The sequence below is a fragment of the Euprymna scolopes genome, chromosome 24, assembly GCF_053919585.1.
Source record: "Euprymna scolopes isolate OS-2025 chromosome 24, ASM5391958v1, whole genome shotgun sequence".
Lineage (NCBI taxonomy): Eukaryota > Metazoa > Mollusca > Cephalopoda > Sepiida > Sepiolidae > Euprymna > Euprymna scolopes.
This window is the reverse complement of record NC_136505.1, coordinates 1,363,608-1,386,159: the sequence shown is the minus strand read 5'-3', so window position 1 is coordinate 1,386,159 and position 22,552 is coordinate 1,363,608. Positions and strand designations below refer to the sequence as shown.

The window sequence follows — 22,552 nt, the reverse complement described above, 5'->3', positions numbered from 1 at the left end:
GGTGTTCTTCCACCCTTACTTTAAGGGGGCGGCATGTTTCACTCTTGTAAACCTTTCTGCAACTGCATGGGATGGAGTATATGCAGTTCTTGGTCATGTTCTCCTCCATGCGTGGCTTCACTTGTACCACGTGTCGTCTGAGTGTTGAGTCGCTCTTGAATACCGTCCTGATGTTGTAGGGGCATATATTCTTTTTGGAGATGCCTCGTATGTATGGTAGGCAGACCGTTGGTGGTTTTTGGGTTTCATTCTCCTCTCTTATACTATTAACACATCTGGTGGATAGTATGCTATCGGGGTAGTTGTTACGACGGAGGGTATTCTTCAACCTGACCATTTCTTGGTGGTATGTAATGGTGTCGCTACATATTGTCTCTGCTCGATGTTGTAGGCAGCGTGCGATTCCATGTTTGATACCGTATGGGTGATGGGAGTTGAAGTTAAGGTATTGTCTGGTGAAGGTAGGCTTGCAATATACGGATATCTTAAACCCATGCTCTGTGCGTGATATGAGTATATCAAGGAAGGCCACTTGGTTATCTTTTTCTTTCTCCATTGTGAACTGTATTGATGGTCTTATTGAGTTCACATGGTCTAGGAGAGCCTGGATGTCTTACTGATGGGGCCAGAGTATGAAGGCGTCATCAACGTATCTTAGCCACATGGTTGGCTTTAAGGGAGCTGAACCTAAGGCCATGTCTTCGAAGTATTCCATATATATGTTCGCCATCACTGGTGATAATGGCGAGCCCGTAGCTAGACCCTCCTCGTAATAATAATAAAGGGTTGGGTTCGAGACTCCTAACAAACGGTTCCCCAGGTTGATACAAAACACCTGATGAAGGCCGGAGGGCAAAACGGCCGAAACGTTGTGACTATAACAACCAAGATGAGGAAGTCAGTCCGACAATCTCAATAAATGAAAACACCTCATCTCAAAAATACAGAAAATTAATAGGGAAAAATTTAGTTTGTAAAACGGTTAAATATAAAAAAATATAACAAAAACATTAAATATAAAAAAATAAACAAAAACATAAAATCTAAAATTAGCATCTCTCTCTCTCTCATTATCCTACCACAACAGAAAAAAACTTTTCATTTGTTCCTCCAAAACCCTTGTATCAGATTTTCCTTGCAAAAGCTTCCCACTTGTAGAACACATTACCACAGAACTGCTTTCCTACTGATTACACTTTGATCCTCTACAATTCCAATATTAAAAGAACAAAGATTTCATTCACTAGATTTATTGTTTAATTTTTTGTGAAAGACAAATTAAAACCTATATCAAATCCATCATATTGACGAGTGGCGCTGTATTTTAAACAATGCGACTTTATCGTTCACTACAAGTTGAAAAATACCAACATTAAAAAGTAAATCATTGATAATAGTAATCTAACTTGAAGTAACCTGAAAAAAATATCATTTTATTATTAATCATATTATTATTAATTACTAGCGGGGGTACCCGGCCTTGCCCGAGTGTTTGTTTCCGGGACGGGGGGGGGGGAGTTTTAAAAAATGTTATAGTAGGTAAGTAGGAAGGATCAAACCCGGAGTCATGAGTAAAAGTAGGAAAATAAAGTGTGAAAAAAAAACAAACAAAAAAAACATCTGCAACGTTAACTGTTCGGCCACCAAGAAAAGTCCATTCCAGTTGTTTAGGAAAAAAAAAAAACGACTACGGTAGGTCGGCGCGAACGTGAAAATATAATGTGAATTGTCCAGCATGCTAACCACTACGCCACAGAGCACTGCAGCTTAGTTTAGTGATTTTAAATAACTTCACATGAAAGAACTACGAAGCCAAACCGGTGTTCTCTTCTCAACTGTTCCTTGTGAACGATCCCCAAACGGTGTTAAGTGGTGGCAGGGGGAGGAGGAATTTATTAGAGAGAAAATATTTTACCACTTACATTGATCTTAACCGATTTTGGCCGTGACTTCTCAGCAGAAAAAGTATAGAAATCTAAGATTATCGAAGAATTTGAGAAATAATAAACCTATAACACACCTCAGATATTGTTCTGCCGTTTGTGCATATTATATTTGCATGAAATATCTTGATTTTTAATCCTATTAATGTCAAAATCAGACGCGAAAAAATGAGTTCATTTTATTTATATAGAGATATTATATAATTATAAGAATTGTAAAGAAAAAACATTAAATTTTGTTTTTGTTAGGACAACGTGGTCGAAGGGAAATAACTCTTTTCTGTACATGCAGAATTGCTTCCCTTGCTGTAACAGCTGCCACGTCTTCATGCAAGAACGATATGAGATGACATGCAAGCGGCCATCTTGAAACAGAGGAGCGGCAGACACCAATGATCACGTCACATGGAGACTTTTAGTGACTAATATTAAATGATAAGAAATAGATGTTTGATAGACTTACCACCAATGTGAATAAATAACATGGAAAACAAAGAAATGCCTGTAGTTCCCACCAACATGATGATTGTCTTTTTACGGCCTAACCTGAAAATAGAAATCAGTAGATATAGACAAAATAGAACTGATAATTGTGATTTAAGGTTTTGGGGGTGCATTTTAGAAAATTCACAAAGTCAGAGAATTGAAAAACTAACTTTCCTTGCATCATTGACAGAAATTACAACAATGAAAAAGTAATGAATTCGGTTTTATGAAAACCTCTTGCCTGCAGTAAAACGATGCAATTAAAACACGATCAACAGATCCTGCAAAGACAATCCTGGAAGTCATAAAGTCAAGAGGAGAAAGTAGGAAACAGAAAAATAGATGTGATCATCATTTTACATGCTGATATGTTTTAAACGACTTGTAGAAATTGACTTCCAAACTAACACATCTCTGGCCAGGTCTTCATCTTTTTTACCTCTCAAATCCATTCTCATCACTTTCATGTTTTCTTTGGTCTTCCCCGTCCACTGACCCTGCTAGCTCGACTGTTCTACATGTACTAACCTAAAAACTATCACGCATTACTTCAACGGTGCCATGTCATCAAAGTCTCCTGTCCTACACATCTTACTATATTGTCCAGATTTAATCTTCCTCTGTGGTCATCACTCAAAAGACTAACATTAAAAATCCATTATATTATTTTTATAACATTTCTCCATGCAACACATGTCCTCAACCCTCACTGGTCAGATTTCACTTCCATACAACATCACACTGCATAAATATATATTATAAACTCTTCCTTTGTTTGGTTGACTGTGATAACGTCCGACTGGTTAGTATTAGCAAATGTGAGGACAACGCCTGTCGAACTGTCTTCCTACTTTCCAGCTGACTACAATATGGTTGTCTTCAAGTCCAACGTAAACAAGTTCTTGATGAGCCGTACCACTTAAGTTAACAAATTTATCAAATTTTCATTACTAACGATTACTATATTGTCCAATTGACTACTGTTTTTTTTTTTTGTTTTTTTTATTACATTTTCACCCCAAACAAGGCAAATTGCCACTTTGGTGTAGGGGGCTACTATCAGGGGCAACAACTACTGGGGTACTATGTAGGGATTTGGGCAGCAAGATGTCGGTTCACGTTACACTTGAACTTCTGCACGTCAGTACTGTTGGGGAAGCAGGGACCTGGAATGGAATTCCAGAGTCTAGCGGTTCTGGGGAAGAAACTATTGGAGTAAAAAGATCTTTTACATCTAGGGATCTCTACAGTGTGGGGGTGGGATTTAGCAGCCTGTCGAGTTTGTCGAGGGTGCTCACGTAGTGGGGGCACAAGTGATTGCAGTTCGTCAGAGCATTCACCACTAAAATATTTGTAGAAAAGGCAGAGGGATGCAACATTTCGTCGATGGGACAGAGGCTGAAGCTTAGATGCCAGTTCAGGGCCTATCAGGTTTGCGACTCTCTTTTGAACCTTGTCAAGGAGCGAGAGACTAGTAGCAGATGCACCAGCCCAGATGTGGCAGCAATACTCCATACATGGGCGAATAGTGGCCTTATAGAGGTACAGGATACTTTCGGGTGTTAGTAGTTTTCTAGCACGGTAGAGAGAGCCCACCTTTCTTGCAGCGGCCCTGGCAATGCCTTCAATGTAATTGTTCCAACTCATGTTTCCTGTGAACGTTAGGCCAAGGAGTTTGAAAGATGGACTCTCAGATAAAGAGTCGTTGGCCATTGCTATGGGTGGTAAAGAGGGTTTCTTGTAATTATTGAATGAAACTAGTTTAGTCTTGGCAGCATTGAACGCGACCAACCACTTTTGTCCCCATTCCACTACAGATTGGAGGTCTTCCTCTAGTGTTTCTGCCATTCTTTTAGAAATGTGTTCATTCGTCTTCCTGTCGTGCCTGCCATAGAGTGTACACTCTTTAACCCTTATGCTCGAGTGGCTACTGGGCCTTGATAAGTGGTGATGCCTATGTAAAAAAAACAAAACAAAAACAAACATCTCAAAATAAAGTAGAGCGACAATCTCAAAGTCAGATGATGGAAAGGAATGAGGAGAACATGTTATGATGTCATCGTCAGGCATACTACAAGATGATGATGATGGGTGTTTAATAGTCATCAATCTCTTTTATGCAAAAACATGACTTAAACGTTCGTATACATTAGTGTTGGGACGATTAATCAGAATTTAAATTCGGAAAAATCAAAACTTTTTGGGTATCAGAATCAGTATTGGAATCAAAAATGTCTGTGCCTATTTTCCAGTGCCAAAAACTATTCTTTTAATTGTATTTTTTGAATGATTTTGTTTAAAACAAAATCTTCCACTGGTGGTAAATAGTAATGTCAAAACAACAAATATTTATTGATTTTAAACAATCAGTAAATATATTTATTGATTTTAAACAATCAGTAAAACTAAAATCCATAGATCACGACCATAAACAAGTGTATTTTTACGTTTCAGAAAATATTTTCACATTTAACATGTGTTGTTAGGGTAATCGGAGAAAAAAATAACGTCATAGTTAAATATTTAGAGATTTATGAAAAATCAGAACTAGGAATTTAGTACGGACTCGATAATTGTATTGGAATCAGGAAAAATATTGGAATCGTCCCATCACTAGTATATATGCAAGTTTCCTTTAATGGAAACTATTTTTCAGAACAGGAGATTTTGTTTGTCTGGTCACATTGAAAGAATGGATAAAAGTACATGTATAACAGTTGAGGCATCAGGATCAGTAGAAAAAGGAGGAGGCCAAGGAAAACATCAGAGAAAGTGATAAAGATGGTTTGGAGAGAAATAGGTGTGAATCCAAACTAAACCAGTTTAAAAGTCAATTTCTAAAAATCTGTCAAACACGTGCTAAGAAAGCAAGCATTAAAATGAAGAAGAAGAAGAAGAAGAAGAAGAAGAAGAAGAAGAAGAAGAAGAAGAAGAATGTATAGAGAAATCTTCAGAAAGCAAGACATAGCCGGAGAGAAAGGATTTTCAGTTATTTTATGCCCCAAGTTCACAAATTTCAAGATGGTAAGTCCAGAAATCTTAACACACAATATCGTAGCTGTAAGTGAATTTATCACATGTAATTGTATGGGTAGGATTGTTAATTCATAAAATATATTACTCTCAAAATTCATTACTCTTTAAGAATACCCACATGCAAGTCTGGGAAAAGACTCCAACAACCCTCTAAACCACAGCTGATGAACTCATAGCACTTGGTTTGTTTTATGGCATATTAGCCATCTCTGGATTAGTTAATGCTGAATAAAGTTAACAAATACAACAATTGTAAACAAACTTTGTTTACAATTCCTCCACAACTATCGTTGCATTTTCATTGTTACAGTAAAAAAAAAAAAATGCCACTACATCTTTAAAAGTTTCATCCTTTGTATTTTTTAAAAACCTTACCATAACATTTACTTTTTAATTTTAAAAACTTTACCATAACATTTAATTTTAAAAAAATTTAATTAAAAAAAAAAAATGCCACTACATCTTTAAAAGTTTCATCCTTTGTATTTTTTAAAAACCTTACCATAACATTTACTTTTTAATTTTAAAAACCTTACCATAACATTTAATTTTTAATTTTAAAAAAATTTAATTAAAAAAAAAGTTGCCGCAGTTTTATTTTTAAATGTTTTGATCAAATGCAAATCGTTTGTTCGTTGGTTTTAGCGTTGTAAGTTATGATATGAAAACAGAAACGATTCTCTTAATATTCGTGTAAAAACTACATTTTGTATTATTAATGTTATCAACTTGCTACATTGAAAAAAAATCGTTGCAGATTTCTTTTTTCAATGCTTTGATTTAATAAAAAATATCACGTCCTAAATTATGAGATGAAAAAATGAACAAATCTTTCAGTAAACGATAATTGTCTCCCTCTGCACAGTGACAAATTGTAAAATAGCGCCCTTCCACATGTTTTTGCCAGGGGTTGTACAAAAGAGCAGATCTTTTATTAGGCCATCTGTTCTGGCCACATGTCCCAAAAATGGTAATTTTCTGTCATTGATGTTGTCCAGTAGTCTTCGGCATGGTCCAATCTTCTCCAGAACCTATTCATTCGTACGTTTGTCCACCCAGCTCACATGAAGAAGTCTACAATAGAATCACAATTCAAAAGCAGCAATTTTCCTCTTGTCGACTTTCTTCAAAACCCAACATTCTTCTCCGTATGTTGTTATTGAGAATATCAAATCGTCGATGCCTCCGTTCAGTCTCGAAAGACAAAGGATACCCCCTGTAAGGGCAGATGCGCGTGTAATTGTGTGACAAGGGTTGTGCAATCCACAATCACGCCTCTCTCGAATCGGCACTGCTTCAGTCCAGTGGCAAAGAGAAGTCCAGGACGACTGGAAACAATGCCGAAATAAGCGGAGAACACATACAGCACCTGAAGTCTCAAATATTCACTCATCGTGTACTGGCCAGGCTCATTGCTGCTTAACTTTGGTGATTTGATGGGAACCAGTCAAACGTGATTATGCCGTATATACCAAAGTTTGCAGTTTATATAAACATTTCACCTAAAATTTAATTTCAAACAACCAATTTATCCTAGGCTACCAAGGTTATCTGGCATCATCCGGCATTGCTTATGCTACATTAGGTAAAATTTTGTTCTCATTGAAACTCTTCTGGGGGCTGAAGGTTCAATCCTGAGTGCAGGCGACACAAAGAATAGAATTGCAAATTATTTAAATTATTGTTACTTGACTGAATGAGAGCATGCTAGCCCCATGATTTAAATAAACGGTTCCGTTTGAAATCCTGTGCAGTTTCCCAGAGTTCAACCAAAGAATTCCCAAATCCAACAAGATACACCTGACGAAGGTCAGAGGTTACATCAGCTGAAACATTGCAAAAATAATACTCAAGATGAGAGCAGGAGTCCAAAGAATCCAAATAATATGAATAATCAGAGGAATTTGTTGTTTCCACTGCTTCATTGTTGTTGGTAGGAATATTTACGATACAACATCATGGTTTAGTTATAGTTACTATGGTAACTTATAATGTTGTACGTTTTTTTTTTTAAAACACTCAAGATGAGAACAGTAGTTTGAATAATCCAAATACAAAATTGACAGACTTACCTATTATTGAAAGCAACAACGAAAAAAACAGCAGGTAGCTCGACGACACCCGAGAGGAAAAGGTTGATATAAGGATTCCCTGACAGATTTTTGGTTGTGAATAACAAACCATAATAAACGCTGCAGCAAGTGAACCAGCCATAATAAAAGATGAGGGTTTTCTTGCACATTTCAAACGAGCCGAACAAATGCCAGTAGCTGTAATTCTTCGTTTTTAACGCATGTTCTTCTTCATCATCCTAGGAAGACAAATCTCATGAATTAAAAGAAAAGAAGTGTGGGATTTTTGTTGTTGTTAAAATTACATCTAATAATTATGCTTGGTTGTATGCATATTGAATGTTTTCCGTAGTAGGAAAAAGTGCGAATAATACAAGTGAAGGAGGGAAAACTAGAGTAACAGTAGTAGTAATACATGTTTGGCAAATTATAAAATATCGACTAATAATATATGCAATAATAAAATACCGACTAATAATATATGCAATAATAAATATTTAAAATATCTATAAAATATCGACTAATATATGCAATAATAAATATTTAAAATATCTATAAAATATCGACTAATATATGCAATAATAAATATTTAAAATATCTATAAAATATCGACTAATATATGCAATAATAAATATTTAAAATATCTATAAAATATCTATCTAAACATTGAGCAACATTCTAGCCTCTATTTATTCAAACTAAGTAACTAAACATTTTCAAACACAGGCATAAAGATGAGTAATGTGTGCTATATTTAATTTAATTGTACTTCATGTACTCAAATCAGTAAGAACTTTGTCATTTATGACCTTCGATGATCAAATGATTTAAGTATGTGTTTTGGGAGATCATTGATGTAGATCAGGAAGAGAGTTGGGCCCAGGATGGACCCTTGAGGGACACCAGCATTAATACTGTGGGCTTCTGATTTTTGCCCATCAACCACTACTCTTATAAGCCTATCAGAGAGAAATGATTTAATAATTGAGAAAACATTTCCAGTACTACCATAGCTGATTGAAGCTTTTTCAACACTATAATTGGAATGCTGTCAGGGCTAGTTGCTTTACTGGAATCAAGGTTCTTGATTAGCTTGGCAACATCATGCACAGATATTTGTATGTTGCAGAGTCTGTTATAGGTGGAAATACAGGGAGTTGATGGCCTTCATCACTTCGGGTAGAATAAGCTGCAAAGTTCTTGGCAAATAGTTTGGACTTGTCTGATGACGAGATGACCTCAGGTCCATTGATGATCGTTGGGATAGAACGCACACTTCTGTTCAGGATCCTGCTTACTATTTGCCAAAACTGATGGGAACCAAGCCGCTGCTCAGCTACTTTGTATTTAACAGACTGAGCATATAGCTCTCTTGCATTTTTATTACTCTTTTACAGTGGTTGCTGGCAGTCCTGAAAGCAGCTTTAGTCTCAGTACATCTATTACATTGGTAGCTATGGAAAAAGTGATTTCTGTGCACGATGGCAGCAGCGCATTCTGGCTGGCTGTTAGGTTTTTGTTAGAATTTTTTGGATGGTATGAATCAGTCTATACCTACAATTAACCATTCGGTCAGGTCTGATACTATAGAGAACACATCCTTTTTAAACATGGAATGCAGTGATAGATCAGCTATAAATGTACGGAAGCTATCCCAATCAGCCATAGAGTAATAATATACTGTACGGAGGAGAGGTACGTCTGAAGACTTGTTGAATTTCATTTTTATCTTAACTAATACAACAGAGTGGTCGGAAGATCCCAGAGGAGATAGAACGGAACATGAACATAGCTTAGGGGAAGTTGTGAGAAAAAGGTCTAGAAGGCTTGCATACTACCAATAATATTGGGCACACGGGTGGGTTCGTGAACAATCTGAGTGAGGTCATAGGCAATGGCAAAGTCATGACAGAACCTCCCCTCATCATCTGTCTTGTTCGAGTGGGTCAGCCATTCCACATTGTGGACATTGAAGTCTCCACAGATGTAAATGTTAGCCGAAGGATGAGCAGACAGGATGTGGTCAATTTTCTCAGATATGCTCTTAAAGATAGTAACTCCGCTGTTATGGGGGTGATAGAGAGCAAATATGAATGCGGTTGTGTAAGCAAGTGCAATCCGGAAGCACATATAAGGTAAATTAGGATCTTCTCTAGAGATATTCCTACCACACGGAAAGCCATCTTTAATGTAGGCACATATTCCATGCCCATGACGATCTTGGGGGTCAGATTTAGATGTTAAGTTAGAGTATCCATTAATTATGAACTCATCTAGGGAAGTGGCCGGCCCTATGTCAGTTTTGCTTAGGAACAATATGTCCGGTTTTGTCTCCTGCAATTGGGTTTCAACCTCTGGAAGGTTGAAATGTAGACCCCTGATGTTGGAGAAGGTGACATGGTAGTAGGGGTCTATGTTGGAGGATGTGGTTCTAGGTTTGTTCCTGTTTTTTTTCTGGAGATAATTCATGTTGAGGTTTTGGGATTTGTGGAACAGGTTGACAGACTTGGTTAGAGCAGGTTAGAGAGGGAAAGAAAGAGAAAAAGACAGGAAATTTTTTTTTTTTTTTGTAGCACATGATAAGGTAAAGCCGTAACAATTACCCACTAGTATGGCATCGAGAGGCCCCCACCAGAAACTACTGCATGGTCCAGAATCCATTCACCAAATGGCAATACAGCAGCCCCAGTACTTTGCATCTACTGATAGGACAGCCTCCTTAGTGGTTAATCCAAGGTTCGGGTCCCTGACTATCAAGCGGATAACGTCAGCCCAGATGAAATATTTTCCTCCAGCACCCTTACTAGTGACATGGCCACAAGGATCGACATAGAAACAGAAAATTTCCGACTTCATGAGTTACTTCTATTAACTTGCTGTATATTAAGATTGGACATTTTCCAAGATAGTGAACTGAATAATTTATAATTATTATTAATAACTTTATTTTCTTTTATTTATAATAATTATTATTAATTAATTTTTTTTTTTAACTTTTATTTGTTGCAACATAAAGAGCTAATGTGAAGAGATAGTTTTTGTCCAGAATTTCCCCAATAATAAAAAAAATATCTGTATTTGTAATGAAACAAAAATATCATATTCCAAAATTTACGTAGATTGATCAATCACTTTTAATTTTATAAAGAAAATTATTTTTAAGCAATTAATAGGAATTTACAACAAAAATCTTAAAGTTTGAATTATTCTTGAGTTATCTTCCTTTGTTTCCTGGGGATATGAGAGTCGTTTTTCGGTTACTCATATAATTTGATTTTCTTACAATAATTATAATTTTGTCCCGGGTGCGTACATCATACTGATTTTTCTTTATTTTTGTTTTTAATATAGGAGAAAGCAACTAGATTTACAGGGAGCAATCTGAATAAGGAAGTTGGTCAGCATGATGTTCACGTTACATTTATATCTATACTCCTATAAATTTGTTGGGTTTTTTTTTTGTGCGTCGATATTCATATTAAAAACCCTTTTTATTATTTATTTAAAAAGAAAATATAACTTTCTTATTTATGGGTTGTGAAATTGCATTCATCTGCAAAAGATCTAGCTAATTTTCGTATTCTTTTGAACATTCATTTTAATTCCCTATTAGTTTTATCGGTTTTCTTATGGGATGATCATCTTTAGTTAACTATTATATGTAATTATATTCATGCAGATATTCTACATGATTTATACTTGCATATTTGCATAAAAAGGTTTTTGTAAACACAAACCTTTTTTATATATATTTATGTATGTGTATATATATTTGTTTAAAAATTTTGCCTACCAAACTCCTCTGTGAGACATGAAACTTAATATATAGGGTATTCAAACCCATGCAAAAGTTTGGGTTTTAGCCGGGGGAAAAATCAGTGAAATGTGTGAAAGTTAAAACAATGAAATTTGCCAGGTGAAGATCGAACGACTGCATTACGAATAGGCATGCGTAACGTAATACCTATTAGTTCATGTTTTAATTTTTAGCCTTGTAGCAAACGTCTTCATAGCTCAGGCATTAATGTCAAAGGAAAAAGTACATTGTAAGCTAAACGTTTTGGTTTCAATTCACAGTGGTGGTGCATGAATCATTTTTTTTTTTTAACTTTTTAAATCATTACTCTACATTGGGTCCAATATAATATAATAATAAATACAACATCATATTTAAGCATATTTTATGACCAGGCAATGCTGGGAGGCCTGCTAATGTATGTATAGTTATGAAACCTATATGGATATGAAAAGCTGACAGATATAGAAGCTTTTTTAGTTCAATAGAAAGAATCTATTTTCTTTGCAACAGACTTGACATCTGTGTACTCATTTCATTTCATGTTGCCTGAAAATGTTAGACCAAGAAGTTTGAATGTTCATCTCTCATCAACTTACACACATATATATAAACAATCCTGAGGCACAATCCTCACAAGTTCTATTAAAAAGTCTAATTCATCCAGCAAACCAAAAAAGACAGCAACACAATCGTAACAATAAGAGTGATTGATTTTCATGCAAAATTTACCTGAATAATCTGATATATCTTTAACAGTTCTGTCGGTGGCGCTTTGTTATGCTTTTCAATGTCTTTGAGGATTTTTTCAGCGGCTTCTTTTTTCCCATGAGTAAAAAGCCACCTGGGACTTTCAGTAACAAACCTACAGAAGAAATAAATATTTTACTAGGTTTATTCTGAAATAATGGAAAGAATTATGCAGGATGATTCAAAGATGAACTGATGAATTCTTCATCACCCCATTACCACCAAATTGTACTTTCAAGTCGCTTTTCAAAAAAAAAAAAATATTTCTTACTCTTATGGCTTTGTCAGCCCAACTGGTCTTTAAAGTACAGGTCTATGCATGGTTCAACAAGAGAATGAAGGATTTGTTTATGTTCGTGCATCAGTTGTTCATTAACTTCCCTCATATGCGAGTTTCATGATTAAAAAAATTATTTATTGCATGAAAAAATTCTGACGGTAAAAGTGTTAATTTGTAACTACCGGAATTCCATCATAATATTTCACGTTGGCTCAAAAACATTAATTTAATGTTTTATTAAGTTTATTTTTTTAAAAGCTCTTTTATCATGTTGATTTCTTAACAATGATAATATTCACAATTTAACAGACAATAAAATAGAATTACTTTGACATCAAAATACAAAAAAATGAATTTTAATACTTCAGCACAGTTGTTATTGTAATAAAAAAAATAATGCAACCTGCAATCAGTGGCTATTATCTTTCCCATTGTTCTCTCGTTGTCTCAAAAATGGTTGCAATAGCTCGATTATTATACATTCTGCAATCTGACGTCAACATAATTTGGCTCTATTTTATAGACTTTTGTCCCATCTCACATGCATTCAACAACTTGGTACCTTGAGATTTTATTCACAAATAATATATATATATAACTAAATAATTATTCATTTATACTTACAAACACTAGTGTCTCATGCTTATGCAATCATCAGTGTAGGATGACATTACACAGTCATTATATTGTTTTAATATCATTACTATTAAAACCTCTATCTATATATCTATAAAAGTGAACGTGTCTGTGTGTCTGTCTGTCTGTGTGTGTACATTTCCCTACGCAATAACTCTGTCAATTTAAAGTCTACAGACTCGAAATTTGATATACAGTGTACTGAGATTTGGGAAAATCTTTGTGATCGGTTTTCGGCCAGAAATTTGGTTAAGAGGTCAAAGTTCAATGATTTGTCCTTTGAGAACTCTACCAAACTTCTCCGATAATTTTGGGTCTAAACACTTGAAATTTTAGATATAGGTGCCTTGGACATGGATCTAACGTATTAACTTGATTTGACATCAAAACAATAAATGCTAAGGGGTCATAATAGGGGTCAAATTTAAAAAAATTTGACCTCTGCGGTTTCTACCAAATTACTCACACAATTTCTGGTCTAAACATTTGAAATTTTACATAAAGGGTATTCAGAGATAGGGCAAGCTTTTTAATCAGTTTGGGTCGAAAATTTTAGTTACCAATATATAAATGTATGTATGTTTGCATGTCTGCCTAAAACTTTCGACAAGATCAGTATCGTTTTAAAGTCCAACCTTTCAGACGACAAATATCGAAAAATTGGCTAAAAACATTAATATCTTCACCTCCAACTGGGAACTTTTCTACATGCGGGAGGTCGCTTTTTTCGTCGAAATTTTTGAACGTCATCCTCTCTTTTCGATTATCTAGCCTTAATTTTTTTTAAATTTGACTTCCAGTTTGGCGGTGGTTGTAACAGCATAGACATCAGGTTTTTTCCCCCCGTTCTTTTCCTCCTTTGCGGTACAGGTTCAAGCTTGCCTTCCTACTACCACTTTTTTTTTTTTTTTTGCTCAACAGACACATCCAAACACCTGGGCAACGCCGGGCTGAAATGCTAGTTTTAAATAAGACTTGCGTTCCCATAATTGGTCAAGTGAAGAGATGTCACACGTGGGTTTCGATAATGTATATATTCACAATATAAGAAATAAAAGATGAGAATTCAAAGTTAAATAAAATTTAATCCATCATCTGATCAATTTAGGCCATGGTATTTCTAAGTCTAATACTTTTCATCAGAAGAGGCGAAAAAGCCAGGTCTATATATCTACAAAAAAGCTGGCATAATATATAGAATACTTTTTATTTGTTTTTACATAAACATTTGGGTACTGCTACACATTCATGTGTATGTTTTGGTCAACTAGTTGTGACTTGAGACCTCACCAGGCAATGTTGCCTGTGTGTATGAGGACACTTCTAAACCTATATATTCAATGGATTTTTGATCTACAGACTTGAAATTTGGTATCTAAGATATTCAGACATGTGAAAAACTTTTTAATTAGTTTTCATCCATAAAAATGGGCTGCTAAGGGGTCAAAGTTGAAAAATTGGTACAGTGGGTGGGGGGGTGAATTTTAATTTGTTTGCTACCTGTTCCACGAATGTGCATGCGTAAATGGTCCACATGACAGATTCATTATGTTAAAAATACGTACAATTTAAAACATTTTTTAAAGATCTTGTCAAGCCAGCTTAATGGTTGTTGTACTCGTCTCACTGTTACCGCGAGTATTTTGTTGTTTTTTTTACTTACAAGAAATAAATTGTTTAGAAAAAACAATGCTCACATGCACATGTCTCAGTTTCTGTATGAATGAAAATATAATACTTATGCATATTTTACGATCAGGCAATGACGGGCGGTCTGCTATTTATAAAAAAAATCTTTTACTATAACAGCTATATCAGATTGATCATCCAATTCAATCAAAGAATGATCATTAAATTTAATCAAATAATGAATCATCCAATTCAATTAAATAATGAATCATCCAATTCAATTAAATAATGAATCATCCAATTCAATTAAATAATGAATCATCCAATTCAATTAAATAATGAATCATCCAATTCAATCAGATAATGATCATCCAATTCAATCAGATAATGATCATCCAATTCAATCAGATAATGATCATCCAATTCAATCAGATAATGATCATCCAATTCAATCAGATAATGATCATCCAATTCAATCAGATAATGATCATCCAATTCAATCAGATAATGATCATCCAATTCAATTAGATAATGATCATCCAATTCAATCAGATAATGATCATCCAATTCAATTAGATAATGATCATCCAATTCAATTAGATAATGATCATCCAATTCAATTAGATAATGATCATCCAATTCAATTAGATAATGATCATCCAATTCAATTAGATAATGATCATCCAATTCAATTAGATAAAGATCATCCAATTATATTAAATAATGATCATTCAATTTAATGATATTCATCCTATTTAATAAAATAATGATCATTTAATTAAATAATGATCATCTAATTTAATTAAATAATGATCATCTAATTTAATTAAATAATGATCATCTAATTTAATCAATGATCATCCAATTAAATTAAATAATGGTCAGCCAATTATATTAAATAATGATCAGCCAATTCAATTAAATAATGATCATCCAATTACATTAAATAATGATCATCCAATTCAATTAAATAATGATCATCCAATTATATTAAATAATGATCAGCCAATTATATTAAATAATGATCAGCCAATTATATTAAATAATGATCAGCCAATTCAATTAGATAATGATCATCCAATTCAATTAAATAATGATTATCCAATTCAATTAAATAATGATCATCCAATTCAATTAAATAATGATCATCCAATTATATTAAATAATGATTATCCAATTCAATTAAATAATGATTATCCAATTCAATTAAATAATGATTATCCAATTCAATTAAATAATGATTATCCAATTCAATCAAATAATGATCATCCAATTCAATTAAATAATGATTATCCAATTCAATTAAATAATTATCATCGAATTCAATTAAATAATGATCATCCAATTCAATTAGATAATGATCATCCAATTCAATTAAATAATTATCATCCAATTCAATTAAATAATGATTATCCAATTCAATTAGATAATGATCATCCAATTCAATTAAATAATGATTATCCAATTCAATTAGATAATGATCATCCAATTCAATTAAATAATGATCATCCAATTCAATTAGATAATGATCATCCAATTCAATTAGATAATGATTATCCAATTCAATTAAATAATGATTATCCAATTCAATTAGATAATGATCATCCAATTCAATTAGATAATGATCATCCAATTCAATTAGATAATGATCATCCAATTCAATTAGATAATGATCATCCAATTCAATTAGATAATGATCATCCAATTCAATTAAATAATGATTATCCAATTCAATCAAATAATGATCATCCAATTCAATTAAATAATGATTATCCAATTCAATTAAATAATGATTATCCAATTCAATCAAATAATGATTATCCAATTCAATCAAATAATGATTATCCAATTCAATTAAATAATTATCATCCAATTCAATCAAATAATGATTATCCAATTCAATTAAATAATTATCATCCAATTCAATCAAATAATGATCATCCAATTCAATTAAATAATGATTATCCAATTCAATTATATAATTATTATCCAATTCAATTAAATTATGATCATCCAATTCAATTAAATAATGATTATCCAATTCAATTAAATAATGATTATCCAATTCAATTCAGTTTATTTTGAAAAAATAATATGATTATGCTATATTTGCCACGTATGGAGAGGCTAAACTAAATTTAGACAGAAGAGAATCCAATAGCATCCGTCTAAATTTACTTTGAATTATGTGGGAATGTCTAATGTCTTACTACAGTGAAAATGAGTTTGTCCAAGTGCTATAAAAAGCCGATACCAGAGTCCTTCGGAGACTTACTGCCAAAGTTGCTCTGGTAATGTGTCATGTTAAGTCATTGTGTTTGGGATCATGTCAAATCATTGAAAGTGTTCCAGTTTGAATCGACGGGGTTGTTCGGGCTCATGTCGCGTGGACAGAATTGTTCAGGACCGTGCTGCTGCATATGATAATTTTTTTCTCTCTTCCATCGTAAAGCAACAAATTGTTGACTTATTGGCATTTTTATTGCATCAATTGGAAGTCATTTTTGTTTTAATTAAAAAAAAAACATAAGATTATTTATTAAAGGTTTTGAATTCAGAAAAAGTAATAAATTGTCAACTTTATCAGTTTTGTCTTTAATTCCTCCTTTGGGATTGTTGATAGATTTACTTTCTTACAATATGGTTAGTAGGGTTTTTGCTTATGAATGGAGCAATGTAGCCATGAGTTGGAGATTCATGTTGAAAAAAAATGGCTATTTTTTATTTTGCATGCTTTTCTCTCTGGAATATTCATTAGGGTTGGTCAAAAAACTGTTAGCAACTTTTAAAAAGATCATTTCCAGATATATTTTTAATTTATGTGACTGAAAAATGTATTTAGGTAATTCTTATTTCAGTCACATAAATTATTTTGAGTTAAAAAAAAAACACACAAGTCTGATTATTTTATCCTTTTTTCCATAATGAAGACATTTGCATGAGCAGCAGCAGAAGTACTTCTTTTTTTTTCAACAAAAAACACATGAACAATGTGGCATCCAAAAACAAAATGTCTTTCCAGAGAATCTATCCTTTATTCTGCCATTTTGAACTCCCAACATAATCACCTTCGTCTTCTATCTAAATGGTTCTAGATTCACATGCAATTGTTTCCTTACAGTGTGCACATGCTAATGGTGGGTGCTTATTTCTGCATCTTTTGATACCATTACTCTTTGCAGATTATAAGAGCTTGGGCTCATGTAAAGATAATGTATTTAAGATAAGAGTGAATACTGGCTGAAAAAATTTTCTTGAATCTTGAAGAGCTGATATGCCATAAAAGAAAACCCAACCAACCATCCGTGTCTAAATGCAAATCAAAACCTCCTCTATGCAACACAAAAGCAAGCAGTGATAGCACGTTTGCAACCATCACCAGCATTCAACACGGCATCAAAATAACAGAAAGTGGCTTCAATATCAAATAAGCCGTAACTTGATCATTTACAGCAGACATAATCCAAGTTAACTTCCAATCTCCCAATAAAACCCCTTACACTTTTTGTGGACCCAGAGTTTGCACTGAGAGCACACAATGGAGTTTACACCCTGGAACAAATCATACAAATTTTTACAGGAGGTCAAGGTCTACATCAGAGATTAGACAGTTTATCTTCTTCATGTAACTCTAAGACCTGTCAGCCTTCTATGTCCGCAACTTGAAGGTGCACCTCTCCAGAGATTCTGTAATAACAACAACATCATATGCATACAAAAGCTCCCATGCGACATCAGTAAAGAAACAGCATCTCCAGAGTCTTAATGATGAAGAGAAGTTATTAAACTCTGATGAACCTAAACCTCCATTCTAAGCTCTTTGTTGTATTTGCTGTTGACAAAAACCTAATGTTAAGCATTTACATATATGCTTGGGACAACACAGACAGCCACTACACATTAAGATTTTTTTATTATTTATCAGAGCACTTTTCTAGTCAAAATACTAGGAAAGCTATGAACTGATTACCTTAGAGATGAAATAGCAGAATATTTTCATTTAATTGTATTAAACAATCCATAAAACTTATTGATCTTTCTCAGACTAAGTTCCAGGCATCCTAAAGACTTACATTGCAATGAGTCACACTTGGGCGAGGAGGTGGGCGGGGGGGGGGGGATAATAATTGTGATGGAATATGTGCTACGTTAAGTTTGGAATTTGATGGAGTTCAAATATAATATTCCGAGTTGTGCGTCAATTTGAAAAATATGCAAAATGATTAGTGCACTAATCAAGATATGCATTAAAAGAAATTGGAGATACAAGTGATGAAATTAAATAAAAAAAACTTGAGAGGATTTTGTGACTGGATAGCAAGTACGTCCTCGGTACTTGCTTCCACTGTACATGAAATAGAAGAATGCGAAAGAACCTTGTAACATCAAATAAAATGACCAATTAAAATTTCTTTTGTGATGTTTTAATCTTCAACCAGCCTCTAAGGGAAAGATGGTGCCAGAAATTCTACAGAAATTCATCAACAAAAGCAAAACTAGTGTTTTTTTTTAGTTTTATGTAACACTAGCCTGGGTGCCCGGCATTGCCCAGGTGCTTGGAGGTGTGTGGGCTCAAACCCGTACTGTAAAGGAGGAAAACAAGTTGAAAAAAAAATGTGACATCTTTGCTGTTGTGCCCATCACCAAACCGGAAGTGACATATGTTCAAATTAAGGCTAATCAATCAAAAAGAGGGGATGACTTTCAAAAATATCGCCGATAAAAGTGATCTCTTCCTGTAGAAAAGTGGCCAGTTAAGGGTGAAGAAATTAATGTTTTTAGCAAATTTTTCGATATGTGCCGTCCAAAGGTTCGAGCTTCAAAACGATACCAATCTCGTGAAAATCCATCGCCTCTGTCGAAAGTTTTAGGCAGATATACATACATACATACATACATACATACATTTAAACAGACAGGTGAGATTTATCTTGTAGATGACATCGTCAGTGAAGTGTTAACTTTGTGAAACATAATTATAAAAAATAGTGTTGCACACAACTAGTTGTTGAACCTTACAGACTTTTGGGTGATTAAGATATACATGAAAATAAATCGGAGATACAAATTGTGAAATAAAAAGAAAAATTTCAGAACAAATTTTGTGATTGGATAACAAAGACATTTTCGGTGCTTGTTCGCACGGTGCACAAAATAAAAAAGTGTGAGAGAAGCTTGTAACATGAAATAAAGTAAAAATTATAAAGTAATCGATAAAAATTTATTTGGTTTTTCCAAGTCTTCAACTATAAACCAGCTTCCAAGGAAAAGACAATGGCAGAAAATTTTTAGTGTTTCTTTTTAGTTTAATATAACGTGGCATAATCAACAAAGATGTTGGCTTCATGAAATATGATTATAAGAAATAATGTTGCACCCAACTAATTGTGAAACCTTACAAACTTTTGCAAAGACTTGAATGGCCAATATCTTACAATATAACCTCTGCCACTTGCATACCTCAGATCAGACACCAACCCAACATCATATTTCTCAAAAGATGTAAGGGGAGATAATTGCTATCAGTTATACCCTAAAAAAAAATAAAATCAAACCTCTGAGAAGTGTCCATTATATTATTCCCACTCATGATATTGCACTTTGCTCTCTCTCCATATAAAGACATGAAACTAAAATAAAAAATCAAGACTGAAACTTACCACCAAGTGACCAACATTGGAAAACCAGCACAGACAGTGGTTAAGGTGAGGTAGCGCCAGTTTCGAACAAAATAACCCCAGATGGATAGCACAATGATGCCAACTGGCCAGAAACCAATACAACCGATAAATGTCCGCCATTTTGGAATGACATATTCCATAGGCAGGATGAAATTAGACACCATCACACCTGAAAAAAAAGACCAATGAAAGGAACAATAAATTAAGAACATCTTTTTATGGAACTAAGTAAAAATTATGGACAGAGAAGAACAGTGGAGAAGAAGATAACTCAAAGGAGCAGCGCATGCTGGTGATGATCAGAATTTAATACAATATTGGAATTATTAATAAATTTATTTAATTATAAAACTCTGTATCTTGCTTGCATCTTGTTTTCGACAATCAGGCGATTAAAAAAGGGATGATAGGTGAATTTATATATATGTGTGTGTGTGTGTGTGTGCCTACTTCATTACTTGAATCTTATCTTCGACTATCGGACAATTTCATCTTTTAAAAAAAAGGAAGACAAGTAAATTTATTTATTTATTTTTTTTTTTTTTTTTTTTTTTTTTTATTACATTTTCACCCCAAACAAGGCAAATTGCCACTTTGGTGTAGGGGGCTACTATCAGGGGCAACAACTACTGGGGTACTATGTAGGGATTTGGGCAGCAAGGTGTCGGTTCACGTTACACTTGAACTTCTGCACGTCAGTACTGTTGGGGAAGCAGGGACCTGGAATGGAATTCCAGAGTCTTGCGGTTCTGGGGAAGAAACTATTGGAGTAAAAAGATCTTTTACATCTAGGGACCTCTACAGTGTGGGGGTGGGATCTAGTAGCCTGTCGGGTTTGTCGAGGGTGCTCGCATCGTGGGGGCACAAGTGATTGCAGTTCATCAGAGCATTCACCACTAAAATACTTGTAGAACAGGCAGAGGGATGCAACATTTCGTCGATGGGACAGAGGCTGAAGCTTAGATGCCAGTTCAGGGCCTATCAGATTTGCGACTCTCTTTTGAACCTTGTCAAGGAGCGAGAGACTAGTAGCAGATGCACCAGCCCAGATGTGGCAGCAATACTCCATACATGGGCGAATGGTGGCCTTATAGAGGTACAGGATACTTTCGGGTGTTAGTAGTTTTCTAGCACGGTAGAGAGAGCCTACCTTTCTTGCAGCGGCCCTGGCAATGCCTTCAATGTAATTGTTCCAACTCATGTTTCCTGTGAACGTTAGGCCAAGGAGTTTGAAAGATGGACTCTCAGATAAAGGGTCGTTGGCCATTGCTATTGGTGGTAGAGAGGGTTTCTTGTAATTATTGAATGAAACTAGTTTAGTCTTGGCAGCATTGAACGCGACCAACCACTTTTGTCCCCATTCCACTACAGATTGGAGGTCTTCCTCGAGTGTTTCTGCCATTTCTTTAGAAATGTGTTCATTCGTCTTCCTGTCGTGTCTGCCATAGAGTGTAGTGTCATCAGCATATATACCCATCTCAGAGGCAATGTTGTCGGGGAGGTCATTTATGAATATCAGGAACAATAGAGGTCCAAGGATAGAACCCTGGGGCACTCCCGCATTTATATCATATTGTTTAGATGTGCGACCGTCGAGGACTACCTGGATTTTTCTCTTATCTAAGAAGGATTTAATTATGTTAAGTATTCTACCAGTGATACCGTAAGATCTAATCTTCCTGAGGAGACCCTCATGCCATACCCTGTCAAAAGCCTTAGATATATCTAGAGCTACTATTTATATATATATATATATATATATATATATTTCTTCCTATAAATTTGGAAGGTTTTTGTGCATATTCATATTCATATTAAAACCGCTTTTTTCTATTTATTTAAAAAGAAAATACAACTTTCTTATATATGAGTCATGGAATTGCATTCATCTGCAAAAGATCTAGCTAATTTGCATATTCTTTAAAACATTTATTTTAATTAATTCCCTATTAGTTTTTTCGGTTTTCTTATGTTATAATCATCTTTAGTTAACTATAACGTGTAATTATATTCATGCAGATATTCTACATGATTTATTCCTGTGTAACATTTACATACAAAGGTTATACTAAACACAAACCACTTTCTATATACGGTATATATTCTGTATGCGTACATATATTTGTTTAAAAAATTTTGCCTCTGTCAGCTTTTGGTCTACAGACATGAAACTTAATATATAGGGTATTCAAACCTCTGCAAGACTTTACATTTGGGTTTTAGCCAGGGAAAAAAATGATATT

General features: G+C 34.2%; 1 protein-coding gene across 4 annotated transcripts in view; it reads right to left on the bottom strand.

Annotated features, from left to right (window-relative positions):
* Positions 1–22,552, bottom strand: part of LOC145246565 (organic cation transporter protein-like) — a 97,208-nt gene that overhangs the window by 12,027 nt on the left and 62,629 nt on the right. For all 4 annotated transcript variants that reach the window (XM_080108168.1, XM_080108169.1, XM_080108167.1 and 1 more), the window contains exons 4-7: positions 20,289–20,478; positions 12,066–12,198; positions 7,538–7,776; positions 2,407–2,489 (exon numbers count right to left, since the gene is read on the bottom strand). In XM_080108168.1, the coding sequence (XP_079964294.1) occupies positions 2,407–2,489; positions 7,538–7,776; positions 12,066–12,198; positions 20,289–20,478 (645 nt within the window). The remainder of the gene's footprint in view (positions 1–2,406; positions 2,490–7,537; positions 7,777–12,065; positions 12,199–20,288; positions 20,479–22,552) is intronic.